Here is a 24537-nt window from a genome sequence, read left to right as displayed (position 1 = left end):
GAGTGGCTGGCGAGCCACCCCATGGCCTGGATGGGTGGCGGTGCTCCACCCCATGGCCTATGGGGTGGCTGGCCTAGGGGTGGCCCGCGTGGGCACCCCCATGGGTTGGGGTGGCGGCGCACCCACCCCAACCCATGGGGGTGACTGGCGAGCCACCCCATGGCCTAGGGGTGGCCCACGTCGCGCCCACCCCATCCAAGCCTTGGGGTGGCCGCGCGGGCCACCCCTAGGCCATGGGTGGCTTATCTCTTACATTTTTAATTTTTTTTTTTTTAAAAAAAAAAAAAAAAAAAAAAGTTGATTAAACCTGGTATAATCTGGTGGTTTGGTTTTATTTTGTTATTATCCTCTATGCTAAGGTGGCAACTCCTCATTGATGGGCACAAAATGGAGATTTTGTACAACCTCCCTATATAAGTTATTCTCATTAGTGTCTAACCTTTAGTATGTCTTTTTATTTAAAATGGCATGATAGTTTTTTTTTTTACAACCTATAATGAAAAGTTCATAGAGATGTGTTTAAATTTTGAAATAAAATTATAACAAAAATTCTCACGCATACTTTTTTCTACAACCAAAGTACTTTTTCAAATGTTTATAATTTTGAGTTTTATTTGTGTTGAAATCAAATAAGTATTACACCAACAAAGGTTCTTTCTAATTTTATATTAATGTTTTGATTAAGTGAAATTCAAGTTTTTCTCTTGCAATTACGAAAAGTAAATTTCATAATACTTATGAAAAGTACGATTATAATAGTTTTAAATTTTATAATTAAATTGTAATAAAAAATCTCGCGCATTGAGCGGGTTATAAGCTAGTTTATATAACATTGTAACACATTTTATGAGCAATTTCGATTTTTTGTCTTTTTATTATTTTTTCTAGCAAAACTTTTTTTTTTTTTTTTCCTTTCCTAATTGAAGATGAGAAAGGATTACAACGAGACCTTACGTACCAAAGCTTGAATACGTAAAGGGTCTTTAATTTTCTTAGGCTATGAAGGCTTCCAACCCGATTTAAAAGATATTGGAAAAGTGAGGCGTGATTATTTTTGGGAAGTAAAAGTAGCAATTACAGGCTCAACACATTCTATTCACTTTTTGTTTTTCCGTTATAAAGAATTTTACCAATTAAACCAACTGAAAACCACACTAATCTTGATGCAGGTTATCAGTCATTTCTAGCCTTGCCATTCACCACCAACACTAGAGGACAATACGGCAACCTGGCATCACTCTCTCTCTCTCTAATGAAAATGGCAGAAAAAAGTAAAAAAAAAAAAAAAACGCATGGCACTCTTCTTCTTTTCTCCTTGTTGGACCAGGGTGCGTTTGTTAAACGCTTTTCATCCGATACTATTTATTTTATTTTTTATTTTTTAAACATTCTTTTATTTTTATATTACATTAATTATTTTTTATCTTCGTGTCTCCTTGTTGTTGGATTAAGGGTGCCTTTTGGTCTGATATTTTTTATTTTTTCAACATTTTTTTTTATTTTTTATATTACATCAATTTTTTTTATTATTATTTAAATAAATAAAAAATTACTACAAAATAAAATTTTTTTATTTTTTCATATCAAATGTTTTTATTTTTTTACTTTTGTAAAAACAAATTTATTCATATTTTTTTTTTACATCAATTAATTTTTGCTGAGGTGAAAGCAAAAAGTAGCCATGGAGACATCAATTGACCACATGCAGTGCAAGTAGATGAAGAAACAATCGCTTTAGACTTTTCAGTGCATTCAAATAGAAGAATTGACGCAGCGGTCATTTTGTGTCTAATAATCAATTCACTCAATTATTGCTGCTATTTGTTGAAATTGCTCTAACACCCACGGTTCCAGGAAACATGAATGATCAGAGTTCTAAACGGACGTAGAATTTTCTAACTTACAAAAAAAAAAAATCACACAATTATTTCTCCCTCGACTGACAGAGGAGTCAAGTCTTCCTTTAAAGTTTCATGAATCACCCACGTGCTTTCCAGCTCCAGGTACCAAGGACCACGGAACATGGATGTTGAAAGTTTTAAACACACGTAGAATTTTCTTATCGCTTTGGATGGGTTCACGCATTTGTTTCTCTGATGACTAACTGAGGGGTCAAGTCTTCTTTTAAAGTGAAACCATACACTAAATGCATTTCATTTAATTTCATGAATCACACACCTTCTTTTCAGGGAACATGGTTGTGGAAAGTTTTAAACACACGTAGAATTTTCTTATCGCTTTAGATGGATTCACGCATTTGTTTCTCCGATGACTAACTGAGGGGTCAAGTCTTCCTTTAAAGTGAAACCACCCACTAAATGCATTTCATTTAATTTCTTTGACATTGAGTCTTCCTTTTCTGAATTGAACACTCAATGACAAAGAAATTAAATGAAATGCATTTGTCATCGGGTCTTCCTTGAAAGTGATGCGACGCACTAAATGCATTTCATTTAATTTTTCTTAAAATTTTTTTAAATTTTTAAATTTTAACCGTTAATCTTATTTAAGTGTCTAAACTAAATTGTGTTTCAGTATTTAATAAGCAAACATAACTTATTAAATTCCTTTTCTTTTTAAATGGTAAAACATGACTTATTTTAGACGTTTAGATGAAATGACGGTTGAGATTTATGAATTTGAGAATTTTAAATTTAAGGAGAAATGTAGATCTCAGATCATCTCAAATTCAATTAGACTAAATAATATCAAGTTAGTTATATGAGAGGAATAACTGGATATTGGATCTATTCCATGAAGGAGAGGCCGTGTTTCACGTGCAACTTAGCTATTTTAACTATTTAACTTCTAAGGGTTAAAAAACCCTTAAAAGAAATCCCAGCCGTCTGCGGTAGTTTGGTCTACCGCAGTGGTGAATTGGATTCCTGTTCCTTGTCTCGTCAATTTGATGTCGAGAATTATAAAAACCTGATTTACTTATGGGTTTGTTTTGTTTTGTTTTCTTGTTTTTTGTTTTTTTGTTTTTTTCATATTTAGAAAAAGCTTTGTATGATCTATTGAGTGCAATAAGGGTATATATATATATATGGTAAATTAGGAGACGTTCCTCTACTGTATAAGCAATGTAAACAATCTTTTGAGCCTGGGCCAGTGCTATGTACCCATTCAATTTTACAGAAGAGCCGAAGTACCAAACATCTTATAAAGGTATGAGTTGAAAAATACAAAATTCATGTCTCCGTCGTCATGGACCAATTTTACAGAACAGCTGAACCCATACAATGGAGCTTAAAGGGCTCATGGCCGATAAGGGAAAGAGAGTTTTTTTTTTTTTTTTTTTTTTGGTTAATAAATTAACGATAAGGTGATGCGAACCAACTAATAACAAATAATAGGAAATGATAAATCGGCTACTTCGAGAGAGCCGTGATCTCCAATAGCTACTTTGAGGGAGCATTGACCTCCAAACCACAATAAACTGTATTTTAAAACAATAATCAACTCATATATTGTTATTCATTGTTCCCCTTTAAATAGAGAAACAATATACTATTGATTACATAATACATAATAGACTAATTAGGTCTTGACTTGAATGTCTCTAATAAAGAAAGAATCTAACTATTTATTGAACTATAAAATCTACGAAGATATACTCCTTATTAGACTCTAATACGACACCAGACAATATCAAATAATATCAAATAATTATGATCATATCATAAGGGTAGCATTGTAGCTCACACTTGGTTTAGTGAAAGGAAGAAAAATCAGCTCCAAATGAGTTTCTTTTTTTGAAGATTTTCCTTATATTTAGAAAAGATAATGAAATTAGAGAATCTGCTTAGTGCTTACAACTTGTGCTTTTGTTACTTCTTTCACAAGTGCTATAAAGCATACGTCAAGATTCTTGATAATACATTAGGTGGGATATGACATGTCGACAATTATCAACAATTATCTATTTTAGTTAAGGGTTTGAGTCACCTTGCAGTGTTTTTATTGCAATATGTATCTATTGCCTTAGTTTATTAGAAGTAGGAGTTTATAATTTATCTGATAATAGGGTTAGAAGTTATCTTCAAGTTATAGTCGGAGTTTATCTCCACACACTGCATTTGGTTTTATACTTTCACCCTGGAAGAAAAAGAATCATTATACGAATTCATGGAAGAGGATATATGTTTCACAAAAACAAATATTAGAAACTAACAAAATGTTACTTTTTCCGGTAGTAGAAGCATGAGCTATTTCTCCACTAGGACGTGCGTTGGTTCATACAAAGTTTTCTTCCAATTCAATATATTAAACTAAAATGTGTCGAAAAAAATGCATGTGAGAATTACATACTTCATTAAAAATTTATGTGAGAATTGTATGTATTTTGAATAGATATCAGTCTAATATATTGGGTTGAAGGAAATTCTTTCAACAAAGCTTCAGAGAAAACTCTATCCAATGAAAACTGACCAGTTTATATTTTGATACAATACAATGATTTTTCTCCAAATGGAGATGATCGATCCAGGACAAGAAGAGGGCGATACCATCTTCATCCAATGTCTCTTGACGATTATATTTCTGTCTCGTCCACTAGCTTATCCACATCACCACCAACAGGCTAACAAGTGAATACTACGCCTGTCCGGCGTCATTGAAGTAGCCACCTAGGCAAAACTGTAAGCCTAATATATTATTCCAAGCATATATGTCATAAAACATAGTTATCAAATGTCACAAGGAGAATAGAATCTACACAATTTGATACTCCATGTCAAGCACCTAGAAGAAAATGTCTATCAAGACATCTTCATGTATCGATATAGTCTATAGACAATGTGACAATGTGATCGAAAGTACATATCAAGAGAAAAAGCAGGGAAATTGAGGATGCTTTCTTTTGTAGTGAATTGATTTTTGATGATCTACGGGTCGAATTTTTTTCAAACAGTTATTTTTCTTTCTTTCTAGATGGAGTGAGGAAGATCTTATAAAATCAATTATATATGTTTGTTTGGCTTCTCACATGGGTTGTCAAACCCCACCCCCTCCCCTCAAAAAAACAAAAAAGGGGGCTTTGCATATGAGGTACTCTCCTTTCTTTATATCCTCATTTGTTTTAACATTTAAGAGGAAAATGATCCACACGGGTATGTGAAACAGATGTCTTAGTAACAGGTGCAGCTAATACAAAACATGCTACAGAAGTATATCATCAGACAGAAAATTCAGATAAGCAAATCACTGTACTTTGCAATGAAACAATGCTCTAACTGGTAACAGTAGCTAAGACTCTTTCATTCATATGGCAGATTGAAGATAGTGAAAACATAATTACATAATGATGAATCATCATATCGGATAAAACAATGGCCAAGGCCACTTCGGTTATATTTTGATTTCCACTAATTCAAAATTTCTTGCTCATATGCAAGAGAAAACCAAGAAGAAAGACTAGGCTCACAGCCTGATTGGGGTCAATAATACAGGCAAGAGCAGCAGGGAATGATCAGAGATAATTCTTGGTTGCAGTTTACACTGTTAGCTATGGAAAGGAGGTGAGAGACATTAAAGCTGAGGTACTGGAAAAGGCAAATAATTGACACTTCATTTGAATGATTTTCACAATGTCCAGCTTTACTTACAAGGAGAGTGTCCCACAAGGAATATCCCGCATAGGAGTTCCCAAGAGTTGATATTTAAGTTGCCACTCCTTTTCTTCTCAAAAAAATATGCCGATAAAATTCATTGAAGGACAGGCGGTCCGCTGCAACATTACAGGAATATATAAGGTACAAGTCTAAGAGATGACTCAAGAGTAAAACAATATATAATTTTTCTGGGAGGAGGTATAACAAATAAATATTTTCAGTTAAGACAATATGCTAAACCTGGATTTAAAGACAGTAGCCTTGAACAGATATCAACACAGTCGGGATGCAAACCCGGAAGGAATAACTGAGAAAATGGAAGACATTTGCACGTCTTGATGTTCTGTAGCAGCTGAGGGAAACAAAACTTTTAATGGTGATTGTACCCCGTACATCTGAAGGACCCTTAATTTAGGACCATGGTGATACCTGAACGTTAGTCCTACCACGAAAAGGTGGATAGCCATTCAGAAGCTCAAAAAGAATTGCACCAACACTCCACATGTCAACCTATAGCAAAGCCCCAAATCTAAGTTATTCCCCAGTTCAGAACAAAAGGATGAGATTTAGCAATGATCTTACTTTTTCATCATATCTTTGGAATTGAAGAACTTCTGGAGCCATGTATAATGGGGTTCCACAAACTGTCTCAGCATAATCACTTGGATGTACAGATCTGTCAACAATATGAAAAATTAATGCCGGGAATAACTTAGAAATTCAACAAATGTTTCATAATAAGAAAAGTATAAATTATGGGAATCTGCATTACTGCCCTTCTGCTATGATTTTACCTTGAAAGTCCAAAATCAGATATCTTTAGGACTGCATCATCCTTGGGGACAGAGAGAAGAATATTCTGTGCCATTGGAATCACCATGATAAGAAAATTAAAAGGAACTCTGATCTCGTGAAATTGAAAATTTTAGCAACAAAAAAGTAATTTTTTTTCTAAGCAAAGTACAAACATAAAAAGAAATTCATAGCATAACTTTGCTTCTGCAGCTACCTATTAGACTGTAATATTAGTCAATTTTAGCAAGTTTTGTTCCTTTTCTTTCTCTTTTCCTTTTGTCCAGAAATTATCGCGAGGTCAGACAAACACAAACATGCCTACAAAAATTACTAACTTTGAAATTCACAAGATCATACAAAAGTCAGAATTTCCCCCATGCAACATCTGAACATTTAGAAATCGCCTATAGTATGGAAGTTCACTTTTTAAGTTTTAACTTTCAAAGTGGCAACCCATCGGTGAAGTCTATAAAAAATGATCCTTCAGTGAACAACATAGGACTAAAATTTTATGTCATCTTTTCACTTTAGATGAGGGATCATCATGATCTTATAGCATCATATGGTACAAACTAACTAATTGCCAGACTGGATGGTTGCTAATCAGAGAGAAGCTGCATGCTGTATTAATATGGAAAACAAGAAAAAAAGGAACTCACTGAAAGAAAAACAATACAGGTAGACTTGGTAACAGAACACCTACTAAGTAGGTAAAAAAATGCAAAATAGAACCATGAGCTCTCATCTCCTTGTTACCATCTACTTGCCTATGACCAAATTTCTTACCTCTGGTTTCAAGTCCCTGTGAATGATGTGGTGAGAATTCAGTACTTCCAGAGCAGCTCCTGCATCAAAGAGGTCAAATGCATTATGTTCATCTAATGCAAAGCATGGAAGCAATAGCAGCAACTATGAAGCCCAGCTATTGCTAAGAAAGCAAAGGAGTTACCGAGCTGCTGCATAAATCCTCTGGCTATCTGTTCTTGAACTCTCCCATGGAGTCGAATAAATGAAGCAAGATTTCCGCCAGCACAAAATTCCAGGACAAGGAAAATACTACCTTCAGCCTGAGGATGAAACAAAAGAGAGCATACAAAAAATTGTTTTTAGTTTTCTGTGTAAAAAAAATATTCTAGATTCTTTGACTTAAAGAGTATGCAATGAGCTTATACTCTTACTTTAATACCAGCTCCACACACCGTGACTGACAATGTTCTGATTCATTACAAAAAAAAAAAAAAACAAGGTAGTTTCTCTAGGTTCGCTACCACACAAGATGCTTGGGCCAATTTAGTAAACTATGCACACTAGGATTCTTAATACAACGACCAGAGATCCCCTTCAAGGGTATTGGCCTATTTTCTTCAATTCAGTAATTGGACAGTGGAGGTTCTCAATCATCACAGAAAACTTGCATAATTAATGAAACTAGTCGTTTCAAAAAGAACTGTAACTTTAATTTTTTTATTTTATTTTTTAAACTATATCTCACTATTAAAGCAATTCGCTTGCACCCATTCCATGCAGTTACAGGTGCACTTATAATCTAGATCAGATAATATTCCATTTAGTTCTAAAATCTTGGCTTGGATTGGGAAAAAGATTAATTTACTTTATAAAATCTTGATCAATTATTTAAAGAGGACCAATCTCTAATCAAAGACAGATGAGTGGCAGACCAGAATGATGAACAAAATGTAAGCCAGAGGTGGGGTTGGGGAGGGGAGAAGAGGGATCCAGACCAATCGACGTGCATATGATGTCTGTGTCACTTTGAAAAACTCATTGGAAAACAATTAGAAAAGGTAACAGAATGCAGAAAGCCAAAAATGAAGCTCATTTAGTTGCTTGTACAAATGAGGACTATACATTTTATTGAAAAGTTCACAACACTCAGATGGTGCTCAGGAAATTTCTATGGCCTTCTGTCCCCAGGCACTGCAATGGGTGAACTAACCCACCAACAAATGGGTCTCACAATTCTTCTTGAATATGACCCCTTGCCTTCTCTTCCACATATCAAAACCACGGTTGGTTATGGCAAACATCTTAGGTTTTGGACCTTCAGTAAAGAGAAAAGAAGAAGAAGAAAAAAAAAAGGGGGTCCATTTTCCAAAAGTGACTGCAAAGAATGTGTGGCAAGCGTTGGGCCTCATGAATACCACAATGGAGTCAATGAGCAATAAACTAGTTTTAATGTGATAGGGGCAGCAAACAGTCAAGTGGATTAAACCAAACATCTTAACTAGATCACCCTTCACGACAAGTAGGCCAAGAAATTGTTGTGTATATAATCAAGTGATGTGGCAAGCATTGGGCCTCATGAAAACCACAATGGAGTCAACAAGCAATAAACTAGTTTTAATTTGATAGGGACAGAGAGAACCGTCAAGTGGGATAAACCAAACATCTGAAATAGATCACCCTTCACGACAAGTAGGCCAAGAAATTGTTGTGTATATAACCAAGTGCATGTGGCATCTTAAGTTCAAAAGAATTGAGTTATTGCTTTTTTTTTTCTTTTAATAAAATAGTCGTGAAAGCACTAGACTCTCGAGCAAAGGAAAAGGCAAGAACAATTAAATAAGTGCCAAGACAAGCATGAGCAGAAATTTGCATGTGTGTAACAGCAGAACCTCTACTATCAATTTGTTAGAATTTAAAATAGCAGAAGCTCATTCACACACAAAATAAATAAATAAACATGTACACAAGACTATTGTGGGATTGTGGGATTGTGGGATTGTCATATGAGGGGTATGAGGAGCAGATGTGGGCTCTGTTATTGAAGCAAACCAGAATACGAGTAGTATGGTTAGCACATCTGAACTTTTCGCTAAGTTGGATTCCAAAGGAAAAGGAGAATTAAAGCGCACCAATTATGATGTAAAGGGAGGCCCATATAACAGAGATAAAGGAAAGGGGAGGAGACTCCGTATGATTAATGAAGCCTAAGATTTTATCTTGAAATGTGAAAGGGCTGAATAAGGAGGAGAAGAGGATGAAGATTAAGGGCATTATTAAGGAGTGGAAGGAAAATATTGTTTGTCTGCAGGAAAACAAACTAGAATTCATTAATAGGGAGGTGGTAAGAAGTTTGTGGGGCTGTGTTCATGAGGATTGGTGTTATTTAGGGTCGAGTGGGACCTCTAGAGGAATTTTACTCATGTGGAATAGAAGAGTGGTAGAAAAGGTGGAGGATTGTGTGAGGAGATTTATTGTTGTGTTCTTTTCGGTCTGTAAATGATAAGTTTGAACAGGCATTTGCGGGCATGTATGGTCCTAATAATGACTGACAGGAAATTACTTCGGGATGAATTGGGTGGAATTATGAGTTAGTGGGAAAAGCCGTTGTGCAATCGAGGAGATTTTAATGCCATTCTATATACAAAAAGAGATCAGGAGATACCAGTTGTTCTTCAGCTATGAGGGAGTTTTTAGACTTCATCTTTGTCAATCAGATACGGTCCATATATATTTAGCCATAACTAGTCTTTCTAGTTATGGCATGTTCTTGTATTATAGCTATAGTATATTGTAATTAATAGATAGATTTTAGTTGCCTTATTGGGGTCCCTAGATTGCTGTAATCGCTGAGATACAGCTTGTAATTACCTAGACAATTTTCTATATAATACGAGCAACCCTCACATTGAGAGGTATTCAGTACAATTGACATGGTATCAGAGCCATCATCTAAATTAGGGTTGTTTTCAGTTACCTGTTGAGGGCCGTAGGTCAAGCTTGGGTTGGGACTGGGTCGTTGTATTTTTGTGGCGGTCGATAATTTCAGGGGAGTTGTTGATCATTCTGGTGGGTTCTAAACTGCTGTTCGGCAGTTTCTTGGTTTGTGGAGGATCCTTGGTGACTGTCGGCAAGGTCTGTGGTGGTCGTCGGCAAGTTCTGTGCAGTCTTGGAGTGTTCCCGGCGATTTGTGGTGGTTGTCGGCAGATTCTGTGCGACGTGGGCTGTCGGCGTGGTGTTATCGGCGACGTGGGCTGTCGGCGTGGTGTTATCGGCGACGTGGGCTGTCGGCGTGGTGTTATCGGCGACTTGGGCAGTCGGCGTGGTTTTTCCGGCGAGTTGGGCTATCGGAGATTTGGGCTGTCGGCGTGGTGCGGTGAGCGTGGAGTTTCCGGTGAGTTGGGCTGTCGAGATTTTTTGCTTGTGGTGCTGTTGAATTTGAGTTGCTGAAATTGTGGTTTTGGGCTTGGGTATTGTTGGGCTTGGACTTGCTGGGCTGATTGGTTTGGACTTACTGATTTGAGTTGCTGAAATTGTGTTTTTGGGCTTGGGCGTTGTTGGGCTTGAACTTGCTGGGCTGATTGGCTTAGACTTGCTGAGTTGCTGGTAACTTTGGGCTTGCTGGGCTTGGGCTTTGTTGCTGTTCAGGGTTGCAGATTGCTGTTTGACTTGAGTGGACTTGGGCTTGCTGTCCAACAGATCTGGTGGGCTTGTTACTTCTTTATCAGGTTGTTTAATTTCTAATTTTTTGATTTCATTATGTCTTCTAGCGAGACTTTTGGGGTCCGTTTTACTGGAAAAAATTATTCTGCTTGGGAATTCCAATTTCAATTATTTGTTACGGGAAAAGAGTTGTGGGGCCATATTGACGGTAGTGATCCAGCTCCTACGGAAGCTAAGGATTTGGCTAAGTGGAAGGTCAAGGATGCACGTGTGATGTCTTGGATCTTAGGGTCTGTTGATCCTCTTATTGTGCTCAATCTGAGGCCCTATAAGACTGCAAAGACTATGTGGGAGTATTTGCTGAAGGTTTATCACCAGGATAATACCGCACGCCGTTTTCAGCTGGAATATGAGATTGCTAATTACACTCAAGGCAATCTCTCCATTCCGGAGTATTTTTCTGGTTTTCAAAATTTGTGGGGAGAATTTTCTGATATGGTTTATGCGAAGGTACCTGCTGCATCTCTGTCTGCTGTTCAGGCTGTTCATGAACAGAGCAAGAGAGATCAATTCCTGATGAAATTACGCCCTGAATTTGAGGTTACTCGCTCAAATTTAATGAATCGGGATCCTTCGCCATCTTTGGATGTTTGTTTTGGAGAATTACTCCGTGAGGAGCAGCGTCTTTTCACGCAGGCTACGTTCCAGCACAATTCCAACCCAAATCCAGTAGCCTATGCAGCCTATGGGAAAGGGAAGGGTAAGGATATGCGTAAGGTCCAGTGTTTCAGCTGTAAGGAATATGGTCATATTGCGGCCAATTGTGCAAAGAAATCTTGCTATTACTGTAAGAAACCGGGCCACTTTATCAAAGAATGTCCCACTCGGCCTCAGAATCGTCAAGCTACTGCCTATCAGGCTGCAGTAAACACCTCTTCTGCTTCAGTGATGTCCTCAGCCTCTTCTTCTACGGCCGGATCAGCTGTTCTTACTCCTGAAATGGTCCAGCAGATGATTATGTCAGCCTTCTCTGCCTTAGGGCTCCAAGGTAATGGTACTATTTCGTCTAAGTCTTGGCTTATTGATTCTGCAGCATCCAATCATATGACCAGATCGTCTGATACTCTTTGCAATGTTCGTCCATATCATGGTTCATCTCATATTCAAGTAGCTAATGGAAGTCATTTAGCTATTAATGAAGTAGGAGATATTAATCCTTCATTCAGAGATGTTTATGTCTCTCCTGGCCTTTCTAATAGTCTTATTTCAGTTGGCCAGTTAGTTGAAAAAAACTGTGATGTCCATTTCTCTCGTGATGGTTGTCTTGTGCAGGATCAGGTGTCGGGGAAGATACTCGCGAAGGGGCCTAAAGTTGGCAGACTATTTCCACTGCACTTTTCAATTCCTAGTTGTTTATCTTTGGCTTGTAGCACAGTTAACACTCCAAACGAAGTATGGCACAAACGTTTGGGTCATCCAAATTCTGTTATTCTGTCTCATATGTTAAATTCTGGTGTGTTAGGCAATAAAGAAAGAGTTTCTCAAAATTTGTCATTTGATTGTTCTGTATGCAAACTTGGTAAGAGTAAAACTCTTTCGTTTTCTTCTCATGGTAGTCGTGCTACAAAATGCTTTGATGTTGTGCATAGTGATGTATGGGGCATTTCTCCTGTCATTTCTCATGCTCGATATAAATATTTTGTAACATTCATAGATGATTTCAGTCGATATACTTGGGTCTATTTTCTTAGGGCCAAATCTGAGGTTCTGTCTGTTTTTCAGACCTTTGTAGCATATATTGAGAATCAATTTTCTACAGGCATTAAGATTTTGAGGTCTGATTCTGGTGGAGAATATATGTCCCACGAGTTTCATGATTTCTTACGTCACAAAGGAATTGTCTCTCAGCGCTCTTGTCCTTATACTCCTCAGCAAAATGGGGTGGCGGAACGAAAGAACCGCCATCTCTTGGATGTTGTTCGTACTTTATTACTTGAGTCCTGTGTTCCTTCTAAATTCTGGGTTGAGGCATTATCTACTGCAGTTTACTTAATTAATCGACTGCCCTCTCAGGTCTTGCATTTTGATTCTCCTTATTATCGTTTGTATCATCAGCATCCTAGCTATCTTAATCTGCATACTTTTGGATGTGTTTGTTTTGTTCATTTACCTGCTCATGAACGTCACAAACTTTCTGCTCAGTCTGTTAAATGTGCCTTTATGGGTTATAGTGTTTCTCACAAAGGTTATGTTTGTTATGATCCTTGTTCTGACAAATTTCGTATCTTTCGTAATGTTGTGTTCTTTGAGCATCAATATTTCTTTTCTACACATGTTGAATCATCGCCTGAGATTAGTATTCTACCTTGTTTTGATGAATTGCCTCTTTTGCCTGAGCGGTTCAAACCTGGAATTGTGTATACTCGACGTCTACCAACTTTGCCCCTTCCCGAGACTGACCCTTCTTCTGAAACTGTTCCGACAACTCCTCCGATTGATCCGCCATCTGAGACAGTTCATGAGTTTGGTCCTCGACGATCTTCTAGGGTATCACGCCCTCCTGATAGGTATGGTTTTCCCCACACTTCGTTTACTGCTACTTTATCTTCTATTTCCATTCCTACATGTTTTTCCGAGGCTGTTCAATATGAATGTTGGCGGAAAGCGATGGATGAGGAACTTCGGGCTCTCCAGGACAATCATACATGGGACATGGTTCCTTGCCCCTCTCATGTTAAAGCCATTGGTTGTAAATGGGTTTACTCGATTAAGCTTCGCTCTGATGGGACTTTGGATCGGTATAAGGCCCGCTTAGTTGCTCTTGGGAATAGGCAAGAATATGGGGTAGACTATGAGGAGACATTTGCTCCAGTTGCGAAGATGACTACAGTGCGTACAATTATTTCTATTGCCGCCTCCCAAGGCTGGCCACTTCACCAGATGGATGTCAAAAATGCTTTTCTTCATGGTGATCTCAAAGAAGATATTTACATGACTCCTCCTCCGGGGTTGTTTTCTTCTCCATCTACCGCTGTGTGTAAGTTAAAGCGGTCTCTCTATGGCTTAAAACAGGCTCCCCGGGCATGGTTTGAAAAATTCAGGTCTACTTTGCTTCGCTTCTCCTTTGTCCAAAGCCAATATGATTCTTCTTTGTTCCTTTGCAAGACTCAAACTGGTATTGTTCTTTTACTTGTGTATGTGGATGATATCGTTATTACGGGAACCGACTCCAGTTTGATTGCACATCTCAAGCGGAATCTTCAAGACTCTTTTCATATGAAAGACCTTGGTCCTCTTACGTATTTTTTGGGGTTGGAGGTGCACACTGATTCTTTTGGTATATTCTTGAATCAACACAAATATACCCAGGACTTGATTAGTCTAGCTGGTCTTCAAGATTCTTCTTCGGTGGATACTCCTATGGAGGTTAATGTGAAATATCGAAGTGAGGAGGGTGATCTTCTCTCTGATCCTACTGTGTTTCGACAGTTGGTAGGCAGCTTGAATTATTTGACTATTACTCGGCCCGATATTTCCTTCGCTGTACAGCAGGTTAGCCAGTTTATGCAAACTCCCCGCCATCTTCATTTAGCTGCTGTTCGGCGTATCATTCGATATCTTCGGGGCTCTTCTGGCCGTGGGTTGTTCTTTCCAACTGGCTCTTCTCTTCGCCTTGTTGCTTATAGTGATGCGGATTGGGCAGGATGTCCTGACACTCGGCGGTCTGTCACAGGTTGGTGCATGTTTCTTGGTGATTCTTTGATTTCTTGGAAGAGTAAGAAGCAAGCTCGTGTTTCTAAATCATCTACTGAATCCGAATACCGGGCAATGTTTGCTGCTTGTTCTGAGATTGTCTGGCTTCGTGGGCTTTTGGCTGAGCTTGGTTTTTCTCAAACTGATTCTACTCCTCTTCATGCTGATAATACTAGTGCCATTCAAATAGCTGCTAATCCTGTTTACCATGAACGTACGAAGCATATTGAGGTAGACTGTCATTCTATTCGGGAAGCCTTGGACACTCGTGTTATCTCTCTTCCTCATGTTTCCACTGATCTCCAGATTGCTGACGTCTTCACGAAGGCTATGACACGACAACGTCATCAGTTTCTTGTGGGCAAATTGATGCTTCTTGATCGACCAGCATCAATTTGAGGGGGGATGTCAATCAGATACGGTCCATATATATTTAGCCATAACTAGTCTTTCTAGTTATGGCATGTTCTTGTATTATAGCTATAGTATATTGTAATTAATAGATAGATTTTAGTTGCCTTATTGGGGTCCCTAGATTGCTGTAATCGCTGAGATACAGCTTGTAATTACCTAGACAATTTTCTATATAATACGAGCAACCCTCACATTGAGAGGTATTCAGTACAATTGACAATCTTTGAACAGGGGCTCATGGACATTCTTCTTGTGCGTGGTAAGTTCACTTGGTCTAACAATTGGGAAGATCAAAGTTGGTCAAGAATTGATAGATTTTTATTCTCTCCTGATTGAGAGGGACAGTTTCCTGATGTAGTTCAAAGAAGACTCCCTCGTGTTTTGTCAGATCATTTTCCTTTATTGCTAGATTGTGGGGTATTGAAAAGAAGTGGTGGGAATTTCAAATTCGAAAACATGTGGCTGAGATCTGAGGGCTTTGTGGATCAAGTGAAATTATGGTGGCAGAATTATCAGTTTGAGGGCTGTCCCAGTTATGTGTTTGCATGCAAACTGAAAGCTTTGAAAGGTGATTTGAGAAAATGGAATGAAGAAATTTTTGAAGGTGTAGGGGAGCAAAAAAAGGCTTTATTGGAGGGTATTCGAGAGCTAGGTGTCATTGGAGAAGGGAGAGTCTTGGCTGAGGAGGAAAAGGTGAGGAATGAGGATTTTGCTAGGGAGTTGTTGAGGTTGCTACTATGTGAAAAAGTGAGCTGGAGACAGAAATCTCGGGGTCTTTGGTTGAAAAAGGGAGATAAGAACACTAAGCTTTTTCACAGGGTGGCGAACTCGAATAGAAGAAATAATACTGTCGATTCTTTACTTGTTAATGGGTCCTTACTGTCAGATTCTACAGAGATAAGGGAGCATATAGTACAGTTTTATATGCAACTGTATTTAGAACCGTATAGTTGGAGGCCAAAGATGAATGGACTCTCTTTTCAAGCCATTGGTGAAGAGGAGGGTTCTTGGTTGGAAAGAGACTTTGAGGAGAGTGAGGTTTTGGAGGTGGTTAAAAATCTGAATGGAGATAAAGCCCTAGGGCCTGATGGATTTTCTTAGGGATTTTTTTTCAAACATTTTGGGAGATTTTGAAAAAGGATATAATGTCAGTTTTTAGAGAATTTCATTGTAAAGGGCGGTTTGAGAAAAGTATCAACGCTACTTTCATCTCCCTTATACCAAAAAAAGTTTGGGGCGGTAAATATTAAGGATTTTCATCCTATCAGCCTAGTTGGTGCAGTATACAAAATAATTTCTCTAAAGAATACCGTGTGTATGTCGTTTATATTTCTTATCAAAAAAAATTTCTAAGGTGCTAGCGAACAGATTGAAACAAGTGTTGGAGAACATCATATCAAATTCCCAAAATGCATTTATCAACGGGAGACAAATTCTAGATTCTGTTCTGATTGCAAATGAGTGTATTGATAGTCAACTCAGATTAGGAGTACCAAGTTTAATATGCAAATTGGACCTCAAAAAGGGATATGATCATGTGAAGTGGGAGTTCTTGTTATTCTTGTTGGAAAGGAGGGAGTTTGGGGAGAAATAGAGAGCATGGATAGCTTTTTTGTATTTTTACGGTTCACTATTCTGTTTTAATAAATGGAGCCCCCGTCTGGTTTTTTTAGTACTACTCAGGGTTTAAGAAGAGGGGATCTGTTATCACCTTTACTTTTTGATGTGGTTATGCAGCCTCTAAGTAGGATGATGTCAGCGGCCATAGTGGATAGGGGTCTTTTGGATGGCTTTACAGTGGGATCGATACAGACTACAGGAATGGTTGTCACACTTATTATTTGCAGATGATACTTTAATTTTTTGCGAGGATAATGGTAAACATCTTCGTAATTTGAGATGTCTTTTTGTGTGTTTCAAAGCAATCTCGGGGTTGAAGATTAATTTGTCGAAGTCCGAGATCATTCCTATTGGCAAGATGGATGATGTAGAAAGGGTGGCCGGTATATTTGGATGTAGGGTGCTTGTGTTACCAATGAAATATCTGGGACTTCCTTTAGGAGCACCATAAAAGTCAGTTACTATATGGAATGGTATTGTAGAAAAAATGGAAAGGCGGTTGGCGGGGATGGGGGTGGAAGAGGCTATATTTGTCTAAGGGAGGGAGGTTGCCGTTGATCAAAAGTACTTTGTCCAATTTACCCACTTATTATATCTTTGTTTCCTAATCCTTCAAGTGTGGCGAAAAGGATTGAGAAACTGCAAAGAGATTTTTTTATGAGATATCAAGGAGGAGTTTAAATTCCATCTAGTTAAATGGGCAACAATTTTTCTTCTTGATATCATCTAGTTAAATATCAAGAAGAAATTTGAGGTGCGGTCGTTTTTTCATGAGTTATCTACTTCCGGGCATTCTTCTTTTCCTTGGAGGAGTGTTTGGAAAGTTAAAGTCCCTTTGAGAGTGAGTTTTTTTGTGTGAACAGCAGCTCATGATAGTATGGCAGCTTTGACATATGCCAAGGATCCCATATACCATTGCAGAACCAAAAACATAGACATTCGGTTTCACTACATTTCTGATGTTGCACAAGGATAGATGATCCTACAACATATCTTCACTAGCAGGATAGTAGCAAATCTTCCTACCAAGGCTACTGCTGGAAGTGTTTTTTAGACTCATATCTGGATTTTGGAACTTAGTAGGACTTAATCTGTGTTGTTTTGAGGATACCTTATTGGACATTTGCAATTATTAGTATCTTTTGCATTAATGAAATTGTTCATTTTGCTTCATATTGTGATTTGGTTGATACTATATGTAGAGCACACATATTTAACATGTCACTAGGCTAAGATCAATCCACTCATATGGATGATCACCCTAACGATAGCGAGTGGGATGAGACAAGACGATTATTTTGGCACTTAGAAAGTGAGAAAGTAATTATCTTGGCACTTCAGTAGCGTGCAAGATAAATTCCCAGTATGTCGCCTTAGCTTGGCTAAGATAAATTCCAAGAATGTCGCACATGAAGTCTTTACATAACTTCATGAAGCCTGAATAAAGCAAAATGTGAGATCTTAGAGCTTCTCTAGCAATAGTAGTCAAAATAGCTACTGAAAAGGTACAAATTTTTACTTTAACTACTGTTTTTCTATAGACACTCCAACAAATTCTCTATTCTACTCTCTATTTTATTTAAATAGTATTTTTCAATTATTTTTTTATTTTTTTCTTCTCTCTCTAAGACATGGCAAATGGGAATTTTTTTTTTTTTTTTCCTTCTCTATTCTACTCTCTCACTAACACGGGAAATGTTTCGATCTGCCTTTGGTGTTGAAGAAACAGCAGCAACAGAAAAAGAAGAAAATGAAGCAAAGGAATACCCTTTCTTCTTGCTGAAACAACCACCCATGATGTTTAGTGTAACCCAGCATAGCCAAATAGAGAAAGCTAGCGTGTGTGTTTGTCGAAGAATGCAAGAAAGAAACAATGGGGAAGGTGGAATGCTTACTTAATAATGGATTTGTAGTAACTTGGAGGGCTACTGCTGAAGAGGTCGAGGAGGGAGAGAGAGACAGAGAGGGAGAAAGAAGAATAAAAAAATGGTTAAAGATGCTACAGTGAACTTTCAAAACTTTTCATTTTGAAACATCTGCTGAAGGGGTAAAATAGATCACAATAGCTATATTAGCTATTATGAGCCATATGAAAGATCTGCTCGAGATGCTCTTAGATAGGTACTCGACATGTGACTCTGCTAAGAAACTGAAGTTAGGGCGCATTTATCGTGATTAGATTAAGATTTGTGTGGCTTTTGAGTGTGACAAGCTGAATTGAGTGGAAGCTCTGATGCAGCATATATTTCACACTATATGTGCTATAGACAACAAATTAAGGGAGTGCTTGGATGAATCCCTGCTCCGTCACTATGTGAGCCCTAATGGACCAAAATAATGGTATAATTTATGCCCTTTGAACCTGGAACTATGTCATGAAGTGAATACTTAATATCACTACTTTAGCATGTTATCTTAAGACCATGATTAATACGATCCTGTGAAGCATTTCTAGGAAAACGGTCTTGTCTAAATGAATTGACATGAGTGTCTAGGGAAGATTGTTTGAAGCACAACCTTATTGTATGGCTCATAGCCCAAGCAATTATGTCATTTTGTTTTTTATATAATCGCATATTAGATGGTACAAGGTTTATATTTGCTTTTGAGTTGTAAATTCATAAGGGATCAAAGATGCTTGATCTGGTGTGATCAAATAGTCTGCGGCGTGGATGAGATATAACGAGTGAGGTGCAATGATAGTTAGATAGTGAGTTAATATAGCACTCCTACCCAATGCCTTCTTGTGAGGTCGCAAGCTTCATTTTCCGTATGAAGAGATGATTGGATGAAATATCATAAGGAGGTAGCGTATGGACAAGGCACCCAATGTGGACGAGCGGGAGATGCTGGACATTAAATTGACTCATGGATTGTCTACATAGGTTAATGGAGTTATAATTCAAATTGAGATAATCTTTTAAGGATTAACAAGTAGTGGGTGAGGTGGTTATTTGATAACCACCCACTTTTTTTTTCTAATCAAATGCAGGAAAAGGTTACAAGAAAAACTACCCACTTATTTGATTTATGGCTAAGTTGTCTCTAAAAGGACTCCACTAGTTTTGAGATGTCTAATTTCTCTCTACTAGAACTTCTCTCTCCTTCAGAATCTAGTATTAGAAATTCTAAGTTGGTTTTAAAAAAACTCAACGTTGATTTTGCAAACGCACTCATAAGAGCATGAGAAAGATATTGCTCCTCTCTCTACATTCATAATCTATAGGGTATCCATCATCAGCCCTAGAATTTGAAGTGTGAAGTTTTAAGGAGACTCTGGTAGCCTCCTAAGTGACAAAGAAGGGCTCTGCTTCGTGAGATCATGCATTGGAATTTGGACGTCAGCCATAAGACAAGCAGAAGATCCAACAGTTTGTAGTGAGGTATATGGAATAAACCCCTATTTAACAAATTTTGTCTCCACTGACTAACTTCCTACATAGTACATGATGAACAATCAATTTATCTAGGCCCTTGGTAGCAAGTAGATCACCTTTCCTAGGTTTCATTCTTGCTTGTGAACCAAACTCCATGCATCCAACCTAGAAGTAGGTTAAATAACCACTTGTCCCAAAAGCTAAAGTTAATAGGAAGTGGTAAATTTAACTATTTAATCAACACTTTAACACTCCCCCAACATATGGGCTCAAACTCTATTTTAATATGTGAGTCCCAACATGTAGAATATTTAATTGAAATGGGAGTAAATGACAGAGTCAAGCTTCAATCGTAGGAGGACATTGGCTCTAATATCATATTAAATTACCACTTGTCTCACAAGTATAAGCTCAAATTGTAGGTAAATTTAATAATTTAATCAATACTTTAACAACTTATTATAATATATCTAGCGTTGAGAGATGGATTGTGTTAGACATAAATGCTTGTAATTTCAATTGTAGCTGAAATTTCAGGGTTTTCCCTAAAACTAATCCTAGCTCTCTATCAACATCATAAAGTGTGATGTGCCAAACACGCCAAAAAAAAAAAAAAAAAAATCAAAATTAATGAAATGGGTCATAACAAATCCCAACCAAGATCACACCAGAACGCCAAAAACACATAATTACCGACGAAACGCCCAGATTTAACAAAAAAACGAAAAGGGTATCCGACGAGAGCTGAGAGAAAGCTAAAGACAATGATACCGCGAACCTGGAAAAATTCGAAAAGGCGGACGATGTTGGGGTGGTTTACAGAGGACAAGAAGTTGAGCTCACAGTCCAAGCAGCTCCTGAGGTGGCGGTTCAGCCTGGACAGGTAGACCTGCTTCAACGCCACCACTTGGCCGCTCAACCTGTGCTCGGCCTTCCACACTGTGGAGAACGAACCCTCTCCCAGCTTCGATTCTAGAACATAGTCTCCCCCTTTGACGGGTTCGGTGTTATCGGGTGCAGTTTCGGTTTCCATTTGCGTTTCGAGCTCATCGACAATGGCACGGTTTGTAAATCCAAAGTATCGTGTTCGCCCATCTGTATGGGTTGTTAGTTATACGTGGCATGTGGCCAAATACAGGGGCTCGTTTGGTAATACGCCTTTTAAATGATGCTATTTTTTTTTTCTTTGTTTTTTCTTTGGTTAACTACCGAAAACCTCATAGGTTTTCACAACTTTACTTTTTTTTTTTTATCCTAGAGTTTTGATTTGTATCGCAAGAGGTACCTGTGATTTTGATAAAGATCAAATTAGTCCTTAGTTAACTTAACAGAAATGACACGTGAACCAATTAAATCTTGCCACGTGTCATGTAATTTATTTTTTATATATTTTTTAAAAGAAATTAAAAAAAAAATGCATATTTTTTCAAAAAAAAAACTTGGGGGTGGCCGAAACCACCCCCAAGACCCATTGAGCCACCCCCTTGGCTCCAAAGGGGCCACCCCCAAGTGGCCAAGGGGGTGGCCGAAACCACCCCCATGCCAAGACCGACCCATTGGGGATGGCCTGGCCACTCCCAATTTTTTTTTTCTTTTTTTCTGAATTTTTTTTTTTTATTAAAAAATAAATTACATGACACATAGCAAGATTTAATTGGTCCACGTGTCATTTTCATTAAGTCAACTCACGGTCAATTGACGGAAAGACTAATTTAGTCTTTATTAAAACCACAGGTACCTCCTGTGATACAAATCAAAACCCAGGGAAAAAAATAAATGAATAAAGTAGTAAAAGCCTAGGGAGGTTTTAGGTGGTTAACCCCTTTTTTTATTATTATTGTAATGTAATATGAGTGATTATGAAAAATGTTAGGGGTCAATAAATTCCTCATATTTAGCTCATATTCACTTACAATCAATCATTGAATTTATAACTTATGTAGGAGAAGTGCTAGGAAGCCAACAAATGAACTCAAAAAAATTTTCAAACTGACGTGCAAGGGTTTTTAAATTAAAAAAATGCAATTCCCTCTCCATTGTCTGCCACTTACGGTCGGCCACGTTCGTTTGAAAATTTTTCTGGGTTCATTTGTTTGGCTCCCTAGCACTTCCCCTTATGTAGATCCCACATAAATCAATGGTAGACCCCACAAATCTAATGGTTGATTGTAAGGAAATATAGGTCAAATATGAGGAACTTATTGACCCCTAACATTTCTCATTGATTATATCTTCTTCTTTTTTTTTAGAATGCTATGTATTCTCTTAGTGCATAGGTGGATATTATTTTCTTAAAAAAAAAAAACGAATGCTTGGTACTCTCTTAGTGTCCTCCTAGTCCTAGGTAGATATTATTTTCTAAAAAAGAAAATGACTCTTATTTCTCTCATTTGATTTTTAAAAAATAATATACACCTAGAATCAGGAGGACACCAAGAGAACACAGGAGATCACCTAGCATTTTTTTTTTTTTTAAGAACATGAGTGATACTATGCACATAATGTCATATGGTTATATTATTGTTGTATTTGGGAGATAATTGAGTGATACTAGTTTGAATAACTCAAAAGCTGCAAAAAAATAAAGGACTTTGTACTAATGTGTTGGTAATCCGATTTTCTTTATGTAGTATGATCTTGTTATGCAGATTATTTTGGTTTTGGTTTTCCAAAGTGTGTGTTTACTGTTTATGATGGTCGGAGAAACTACTTTGTGGAAAGATGTCATACAAATACTTCAAGCTTTCTCAACTATGGAGACAAAATGTATAGCTTATTGTGAGGCTATGTGTTAGAATACATGATTACGAAATTTTATCTTAGGGTTTGGTATTCTAGATGTCATTGTAATACCAGTAGAGATATTTTGTGTTAATTCTACTATAGTTTCTTTCTCTCAGAACAATAGGAGCCCTTTTCAATCCAAGTATACTGACATAAAAGTATTTGTTTGTCAAAGAAAAAATTAGTTGAATCTCACATTTGTGTTGCGCATGTTCTCACATAATATATGTTGACGGACCCACTAACCAAAGGTTTCGCTTCTCAAGTGTTTCAAAAGCATGTGACTCATATAGGGTTGTTCGAATATTTTGTTCTATTGATTTAGTGAGAGTTATGTACTTTTGTATATATTATCAGTATTTTTGTGTTGTCATATATTGTTTTGTGTGTGCGCATTTGTATTAACTATGGCATTGGTGTTGTGATACCAAACATTATGTGTTAGTCTCAGTGAGACATTATGTTTTAGTCTCAGTGGGTTTCGTGTGAATATATAGTGATCACTATTTCTATTATTTTTATCTTACACTTGCATTCTATTTGCCTAGATCATGTGATTGTAAGTACTTGTTACATGTCTTACATTATATATTGGTATTCTTAACTTGTCACTTGCAAACATATTTAGACCAGGTTATGTTTTTGGATTCATATTTGTGTTTGTTTTGTGATTAAATGATTTGGTGTCTAAGTGTGAGATTGTTGTATTACTTCCTTTTGGGTAAATTAACATAATCATTTTTGTTTTATTTTAGGCTTATAATGGGATGGGCCAATATTTGCGGACACATGAGAAAATTAGAAATCATCTACTCTTACCTTATATATATATAAGTAAAGTTTGATTGCAAAATTAGGATTGAGATACTAATCTCTCTACGCATAACATAGGCAGATATTGGAAAGCCAAAGCCTACCCATTCACATGGGGTGACTGGTGAGGTACGGGCAATCAGGAATTTGATCAACACGTGGCAGACTTGACATGAAGCCAATTTATACAAGGAGGCTAGGACGACTAGTTGCCAACGTTGGCACAAGTGCCGGCAATGTAACCTTGTCTGATTTCGGTCTTCTGCGTTTCGTTTTTTTGTTGTGGTCGCAGTGTTTGATTGTGAATAGAAACTATATGGACAGTTTTTAAAGGCCGGATCGGCGATAAAACTAATGCAAAATAGAGAAAGAAGCTACTAGAGTCCGTCGGGGGTATGGATTAGGCTTGAATATTGTTTGGACTCTATGTTGAGCGAGCCGGTATTCGGATTGTTAGGCCCAACGAAACTGTCAAAGTCTCTCACCAACCGCATTCTACTAAATTCTTTTCTTCCGCGTTTTTGTTGGTCACAAATTCATATATAAATATGAAAAATGTTAGATGTTCTTCTAGTGTTTTCTTAGTGTCCTCCTTATTGTGATACAATTTTTAAAATTACCATTAAATTTGAGATTATCATTATTGACTTTTAATCTATTAGTGATTTTAAAAATTACATCACAATTGTGACTTGAGAAGATATCAGAAAAATATTAAAAGAGCACCTAACATTTTCTATATAAATATATAATAACATGCGCAATTTAAAAGTGCAAAAATAGCAAACAATGTAGAACATCCAACAAATTCATGTAGAACACTATCGATCTTCATATATGTCTTGGTAGCAAAAAGATAACTACAATGGTTTTATGAAAGTTTAATTTTGACAAAATAATGAGAATATTTAATTTGGATCCCCAACCACCCCATGGTGCTTAACACTCCTGGTTTTGCAGTG

General features: G+C 37.3%; 1 protein-coding gene across 3 annotated transcripts; it reads right to left on the bottom strand.

Annotated features, from left to right (window-relative positions):
• Window positions 1-4297: 4297 nt before the first annotated feature.
• Window positions 4298-21056, bottom strand: LOC132165976 (protein kinase family protein). Of its 3 annotated transcripts, none has more exons than XR_015909451.1 (9): window positions 20757-21056; window positions 7357-7474; window positions 7194-7252; window positions 6407-6471; window positions 6195-6288; window positions 6042-6122; window positions 5853-5964; window positions 5607-5728; window positions 4298-4646 (listed from the first exon to the last, which is right to left on the bottom strand). XR_015909451.1 is itself a non-coding variant. In XM_088511742.1 (8 exons), exons 1-8 carry the CDS (start codon window positions 21009-21011, stop codon window positions 5661-5663), a joined length of 852 nt encoding a protein of 283 aa, XP_088367868.1. In that variant the 5' UTR covers window positions 21012-21056; the 3' UTR covers window positions 5298-5660. The 3 variants fall into 3 exon arrangements, 1 of the variants encoding a protein (XP_088367868.1); XR_015909450.1 differs by having other exon boundaries at window positions 4298-4638; XM_088511742.1 differs by lacking the exon at window positions 4298-4646 and having other exon boundaries at window positions 5298-5728.
• Window positions 21057-24537: the final 3481 nt, after the last annotated feature.

Source organism: Corylus avellana, chromosome 11 (assembly GCF_965113065.1).
Source record: "Corylus avellana chromosome 11, dhCorAvel1.hap1.2, whole genome shotgun sequence".
Classification (NCBI taxonomy): domain Eukaryota; kingdom Viridiplantae; phylum Streptophyta; class Magnoliopsida; order Fagales; family Betulaceae; genus Corylus; species Corylus avellana.
Note: the sequence above shows the minus strand (reverse complement) of the source record. Positions and strands in the feature narration are given on the sequence as shown.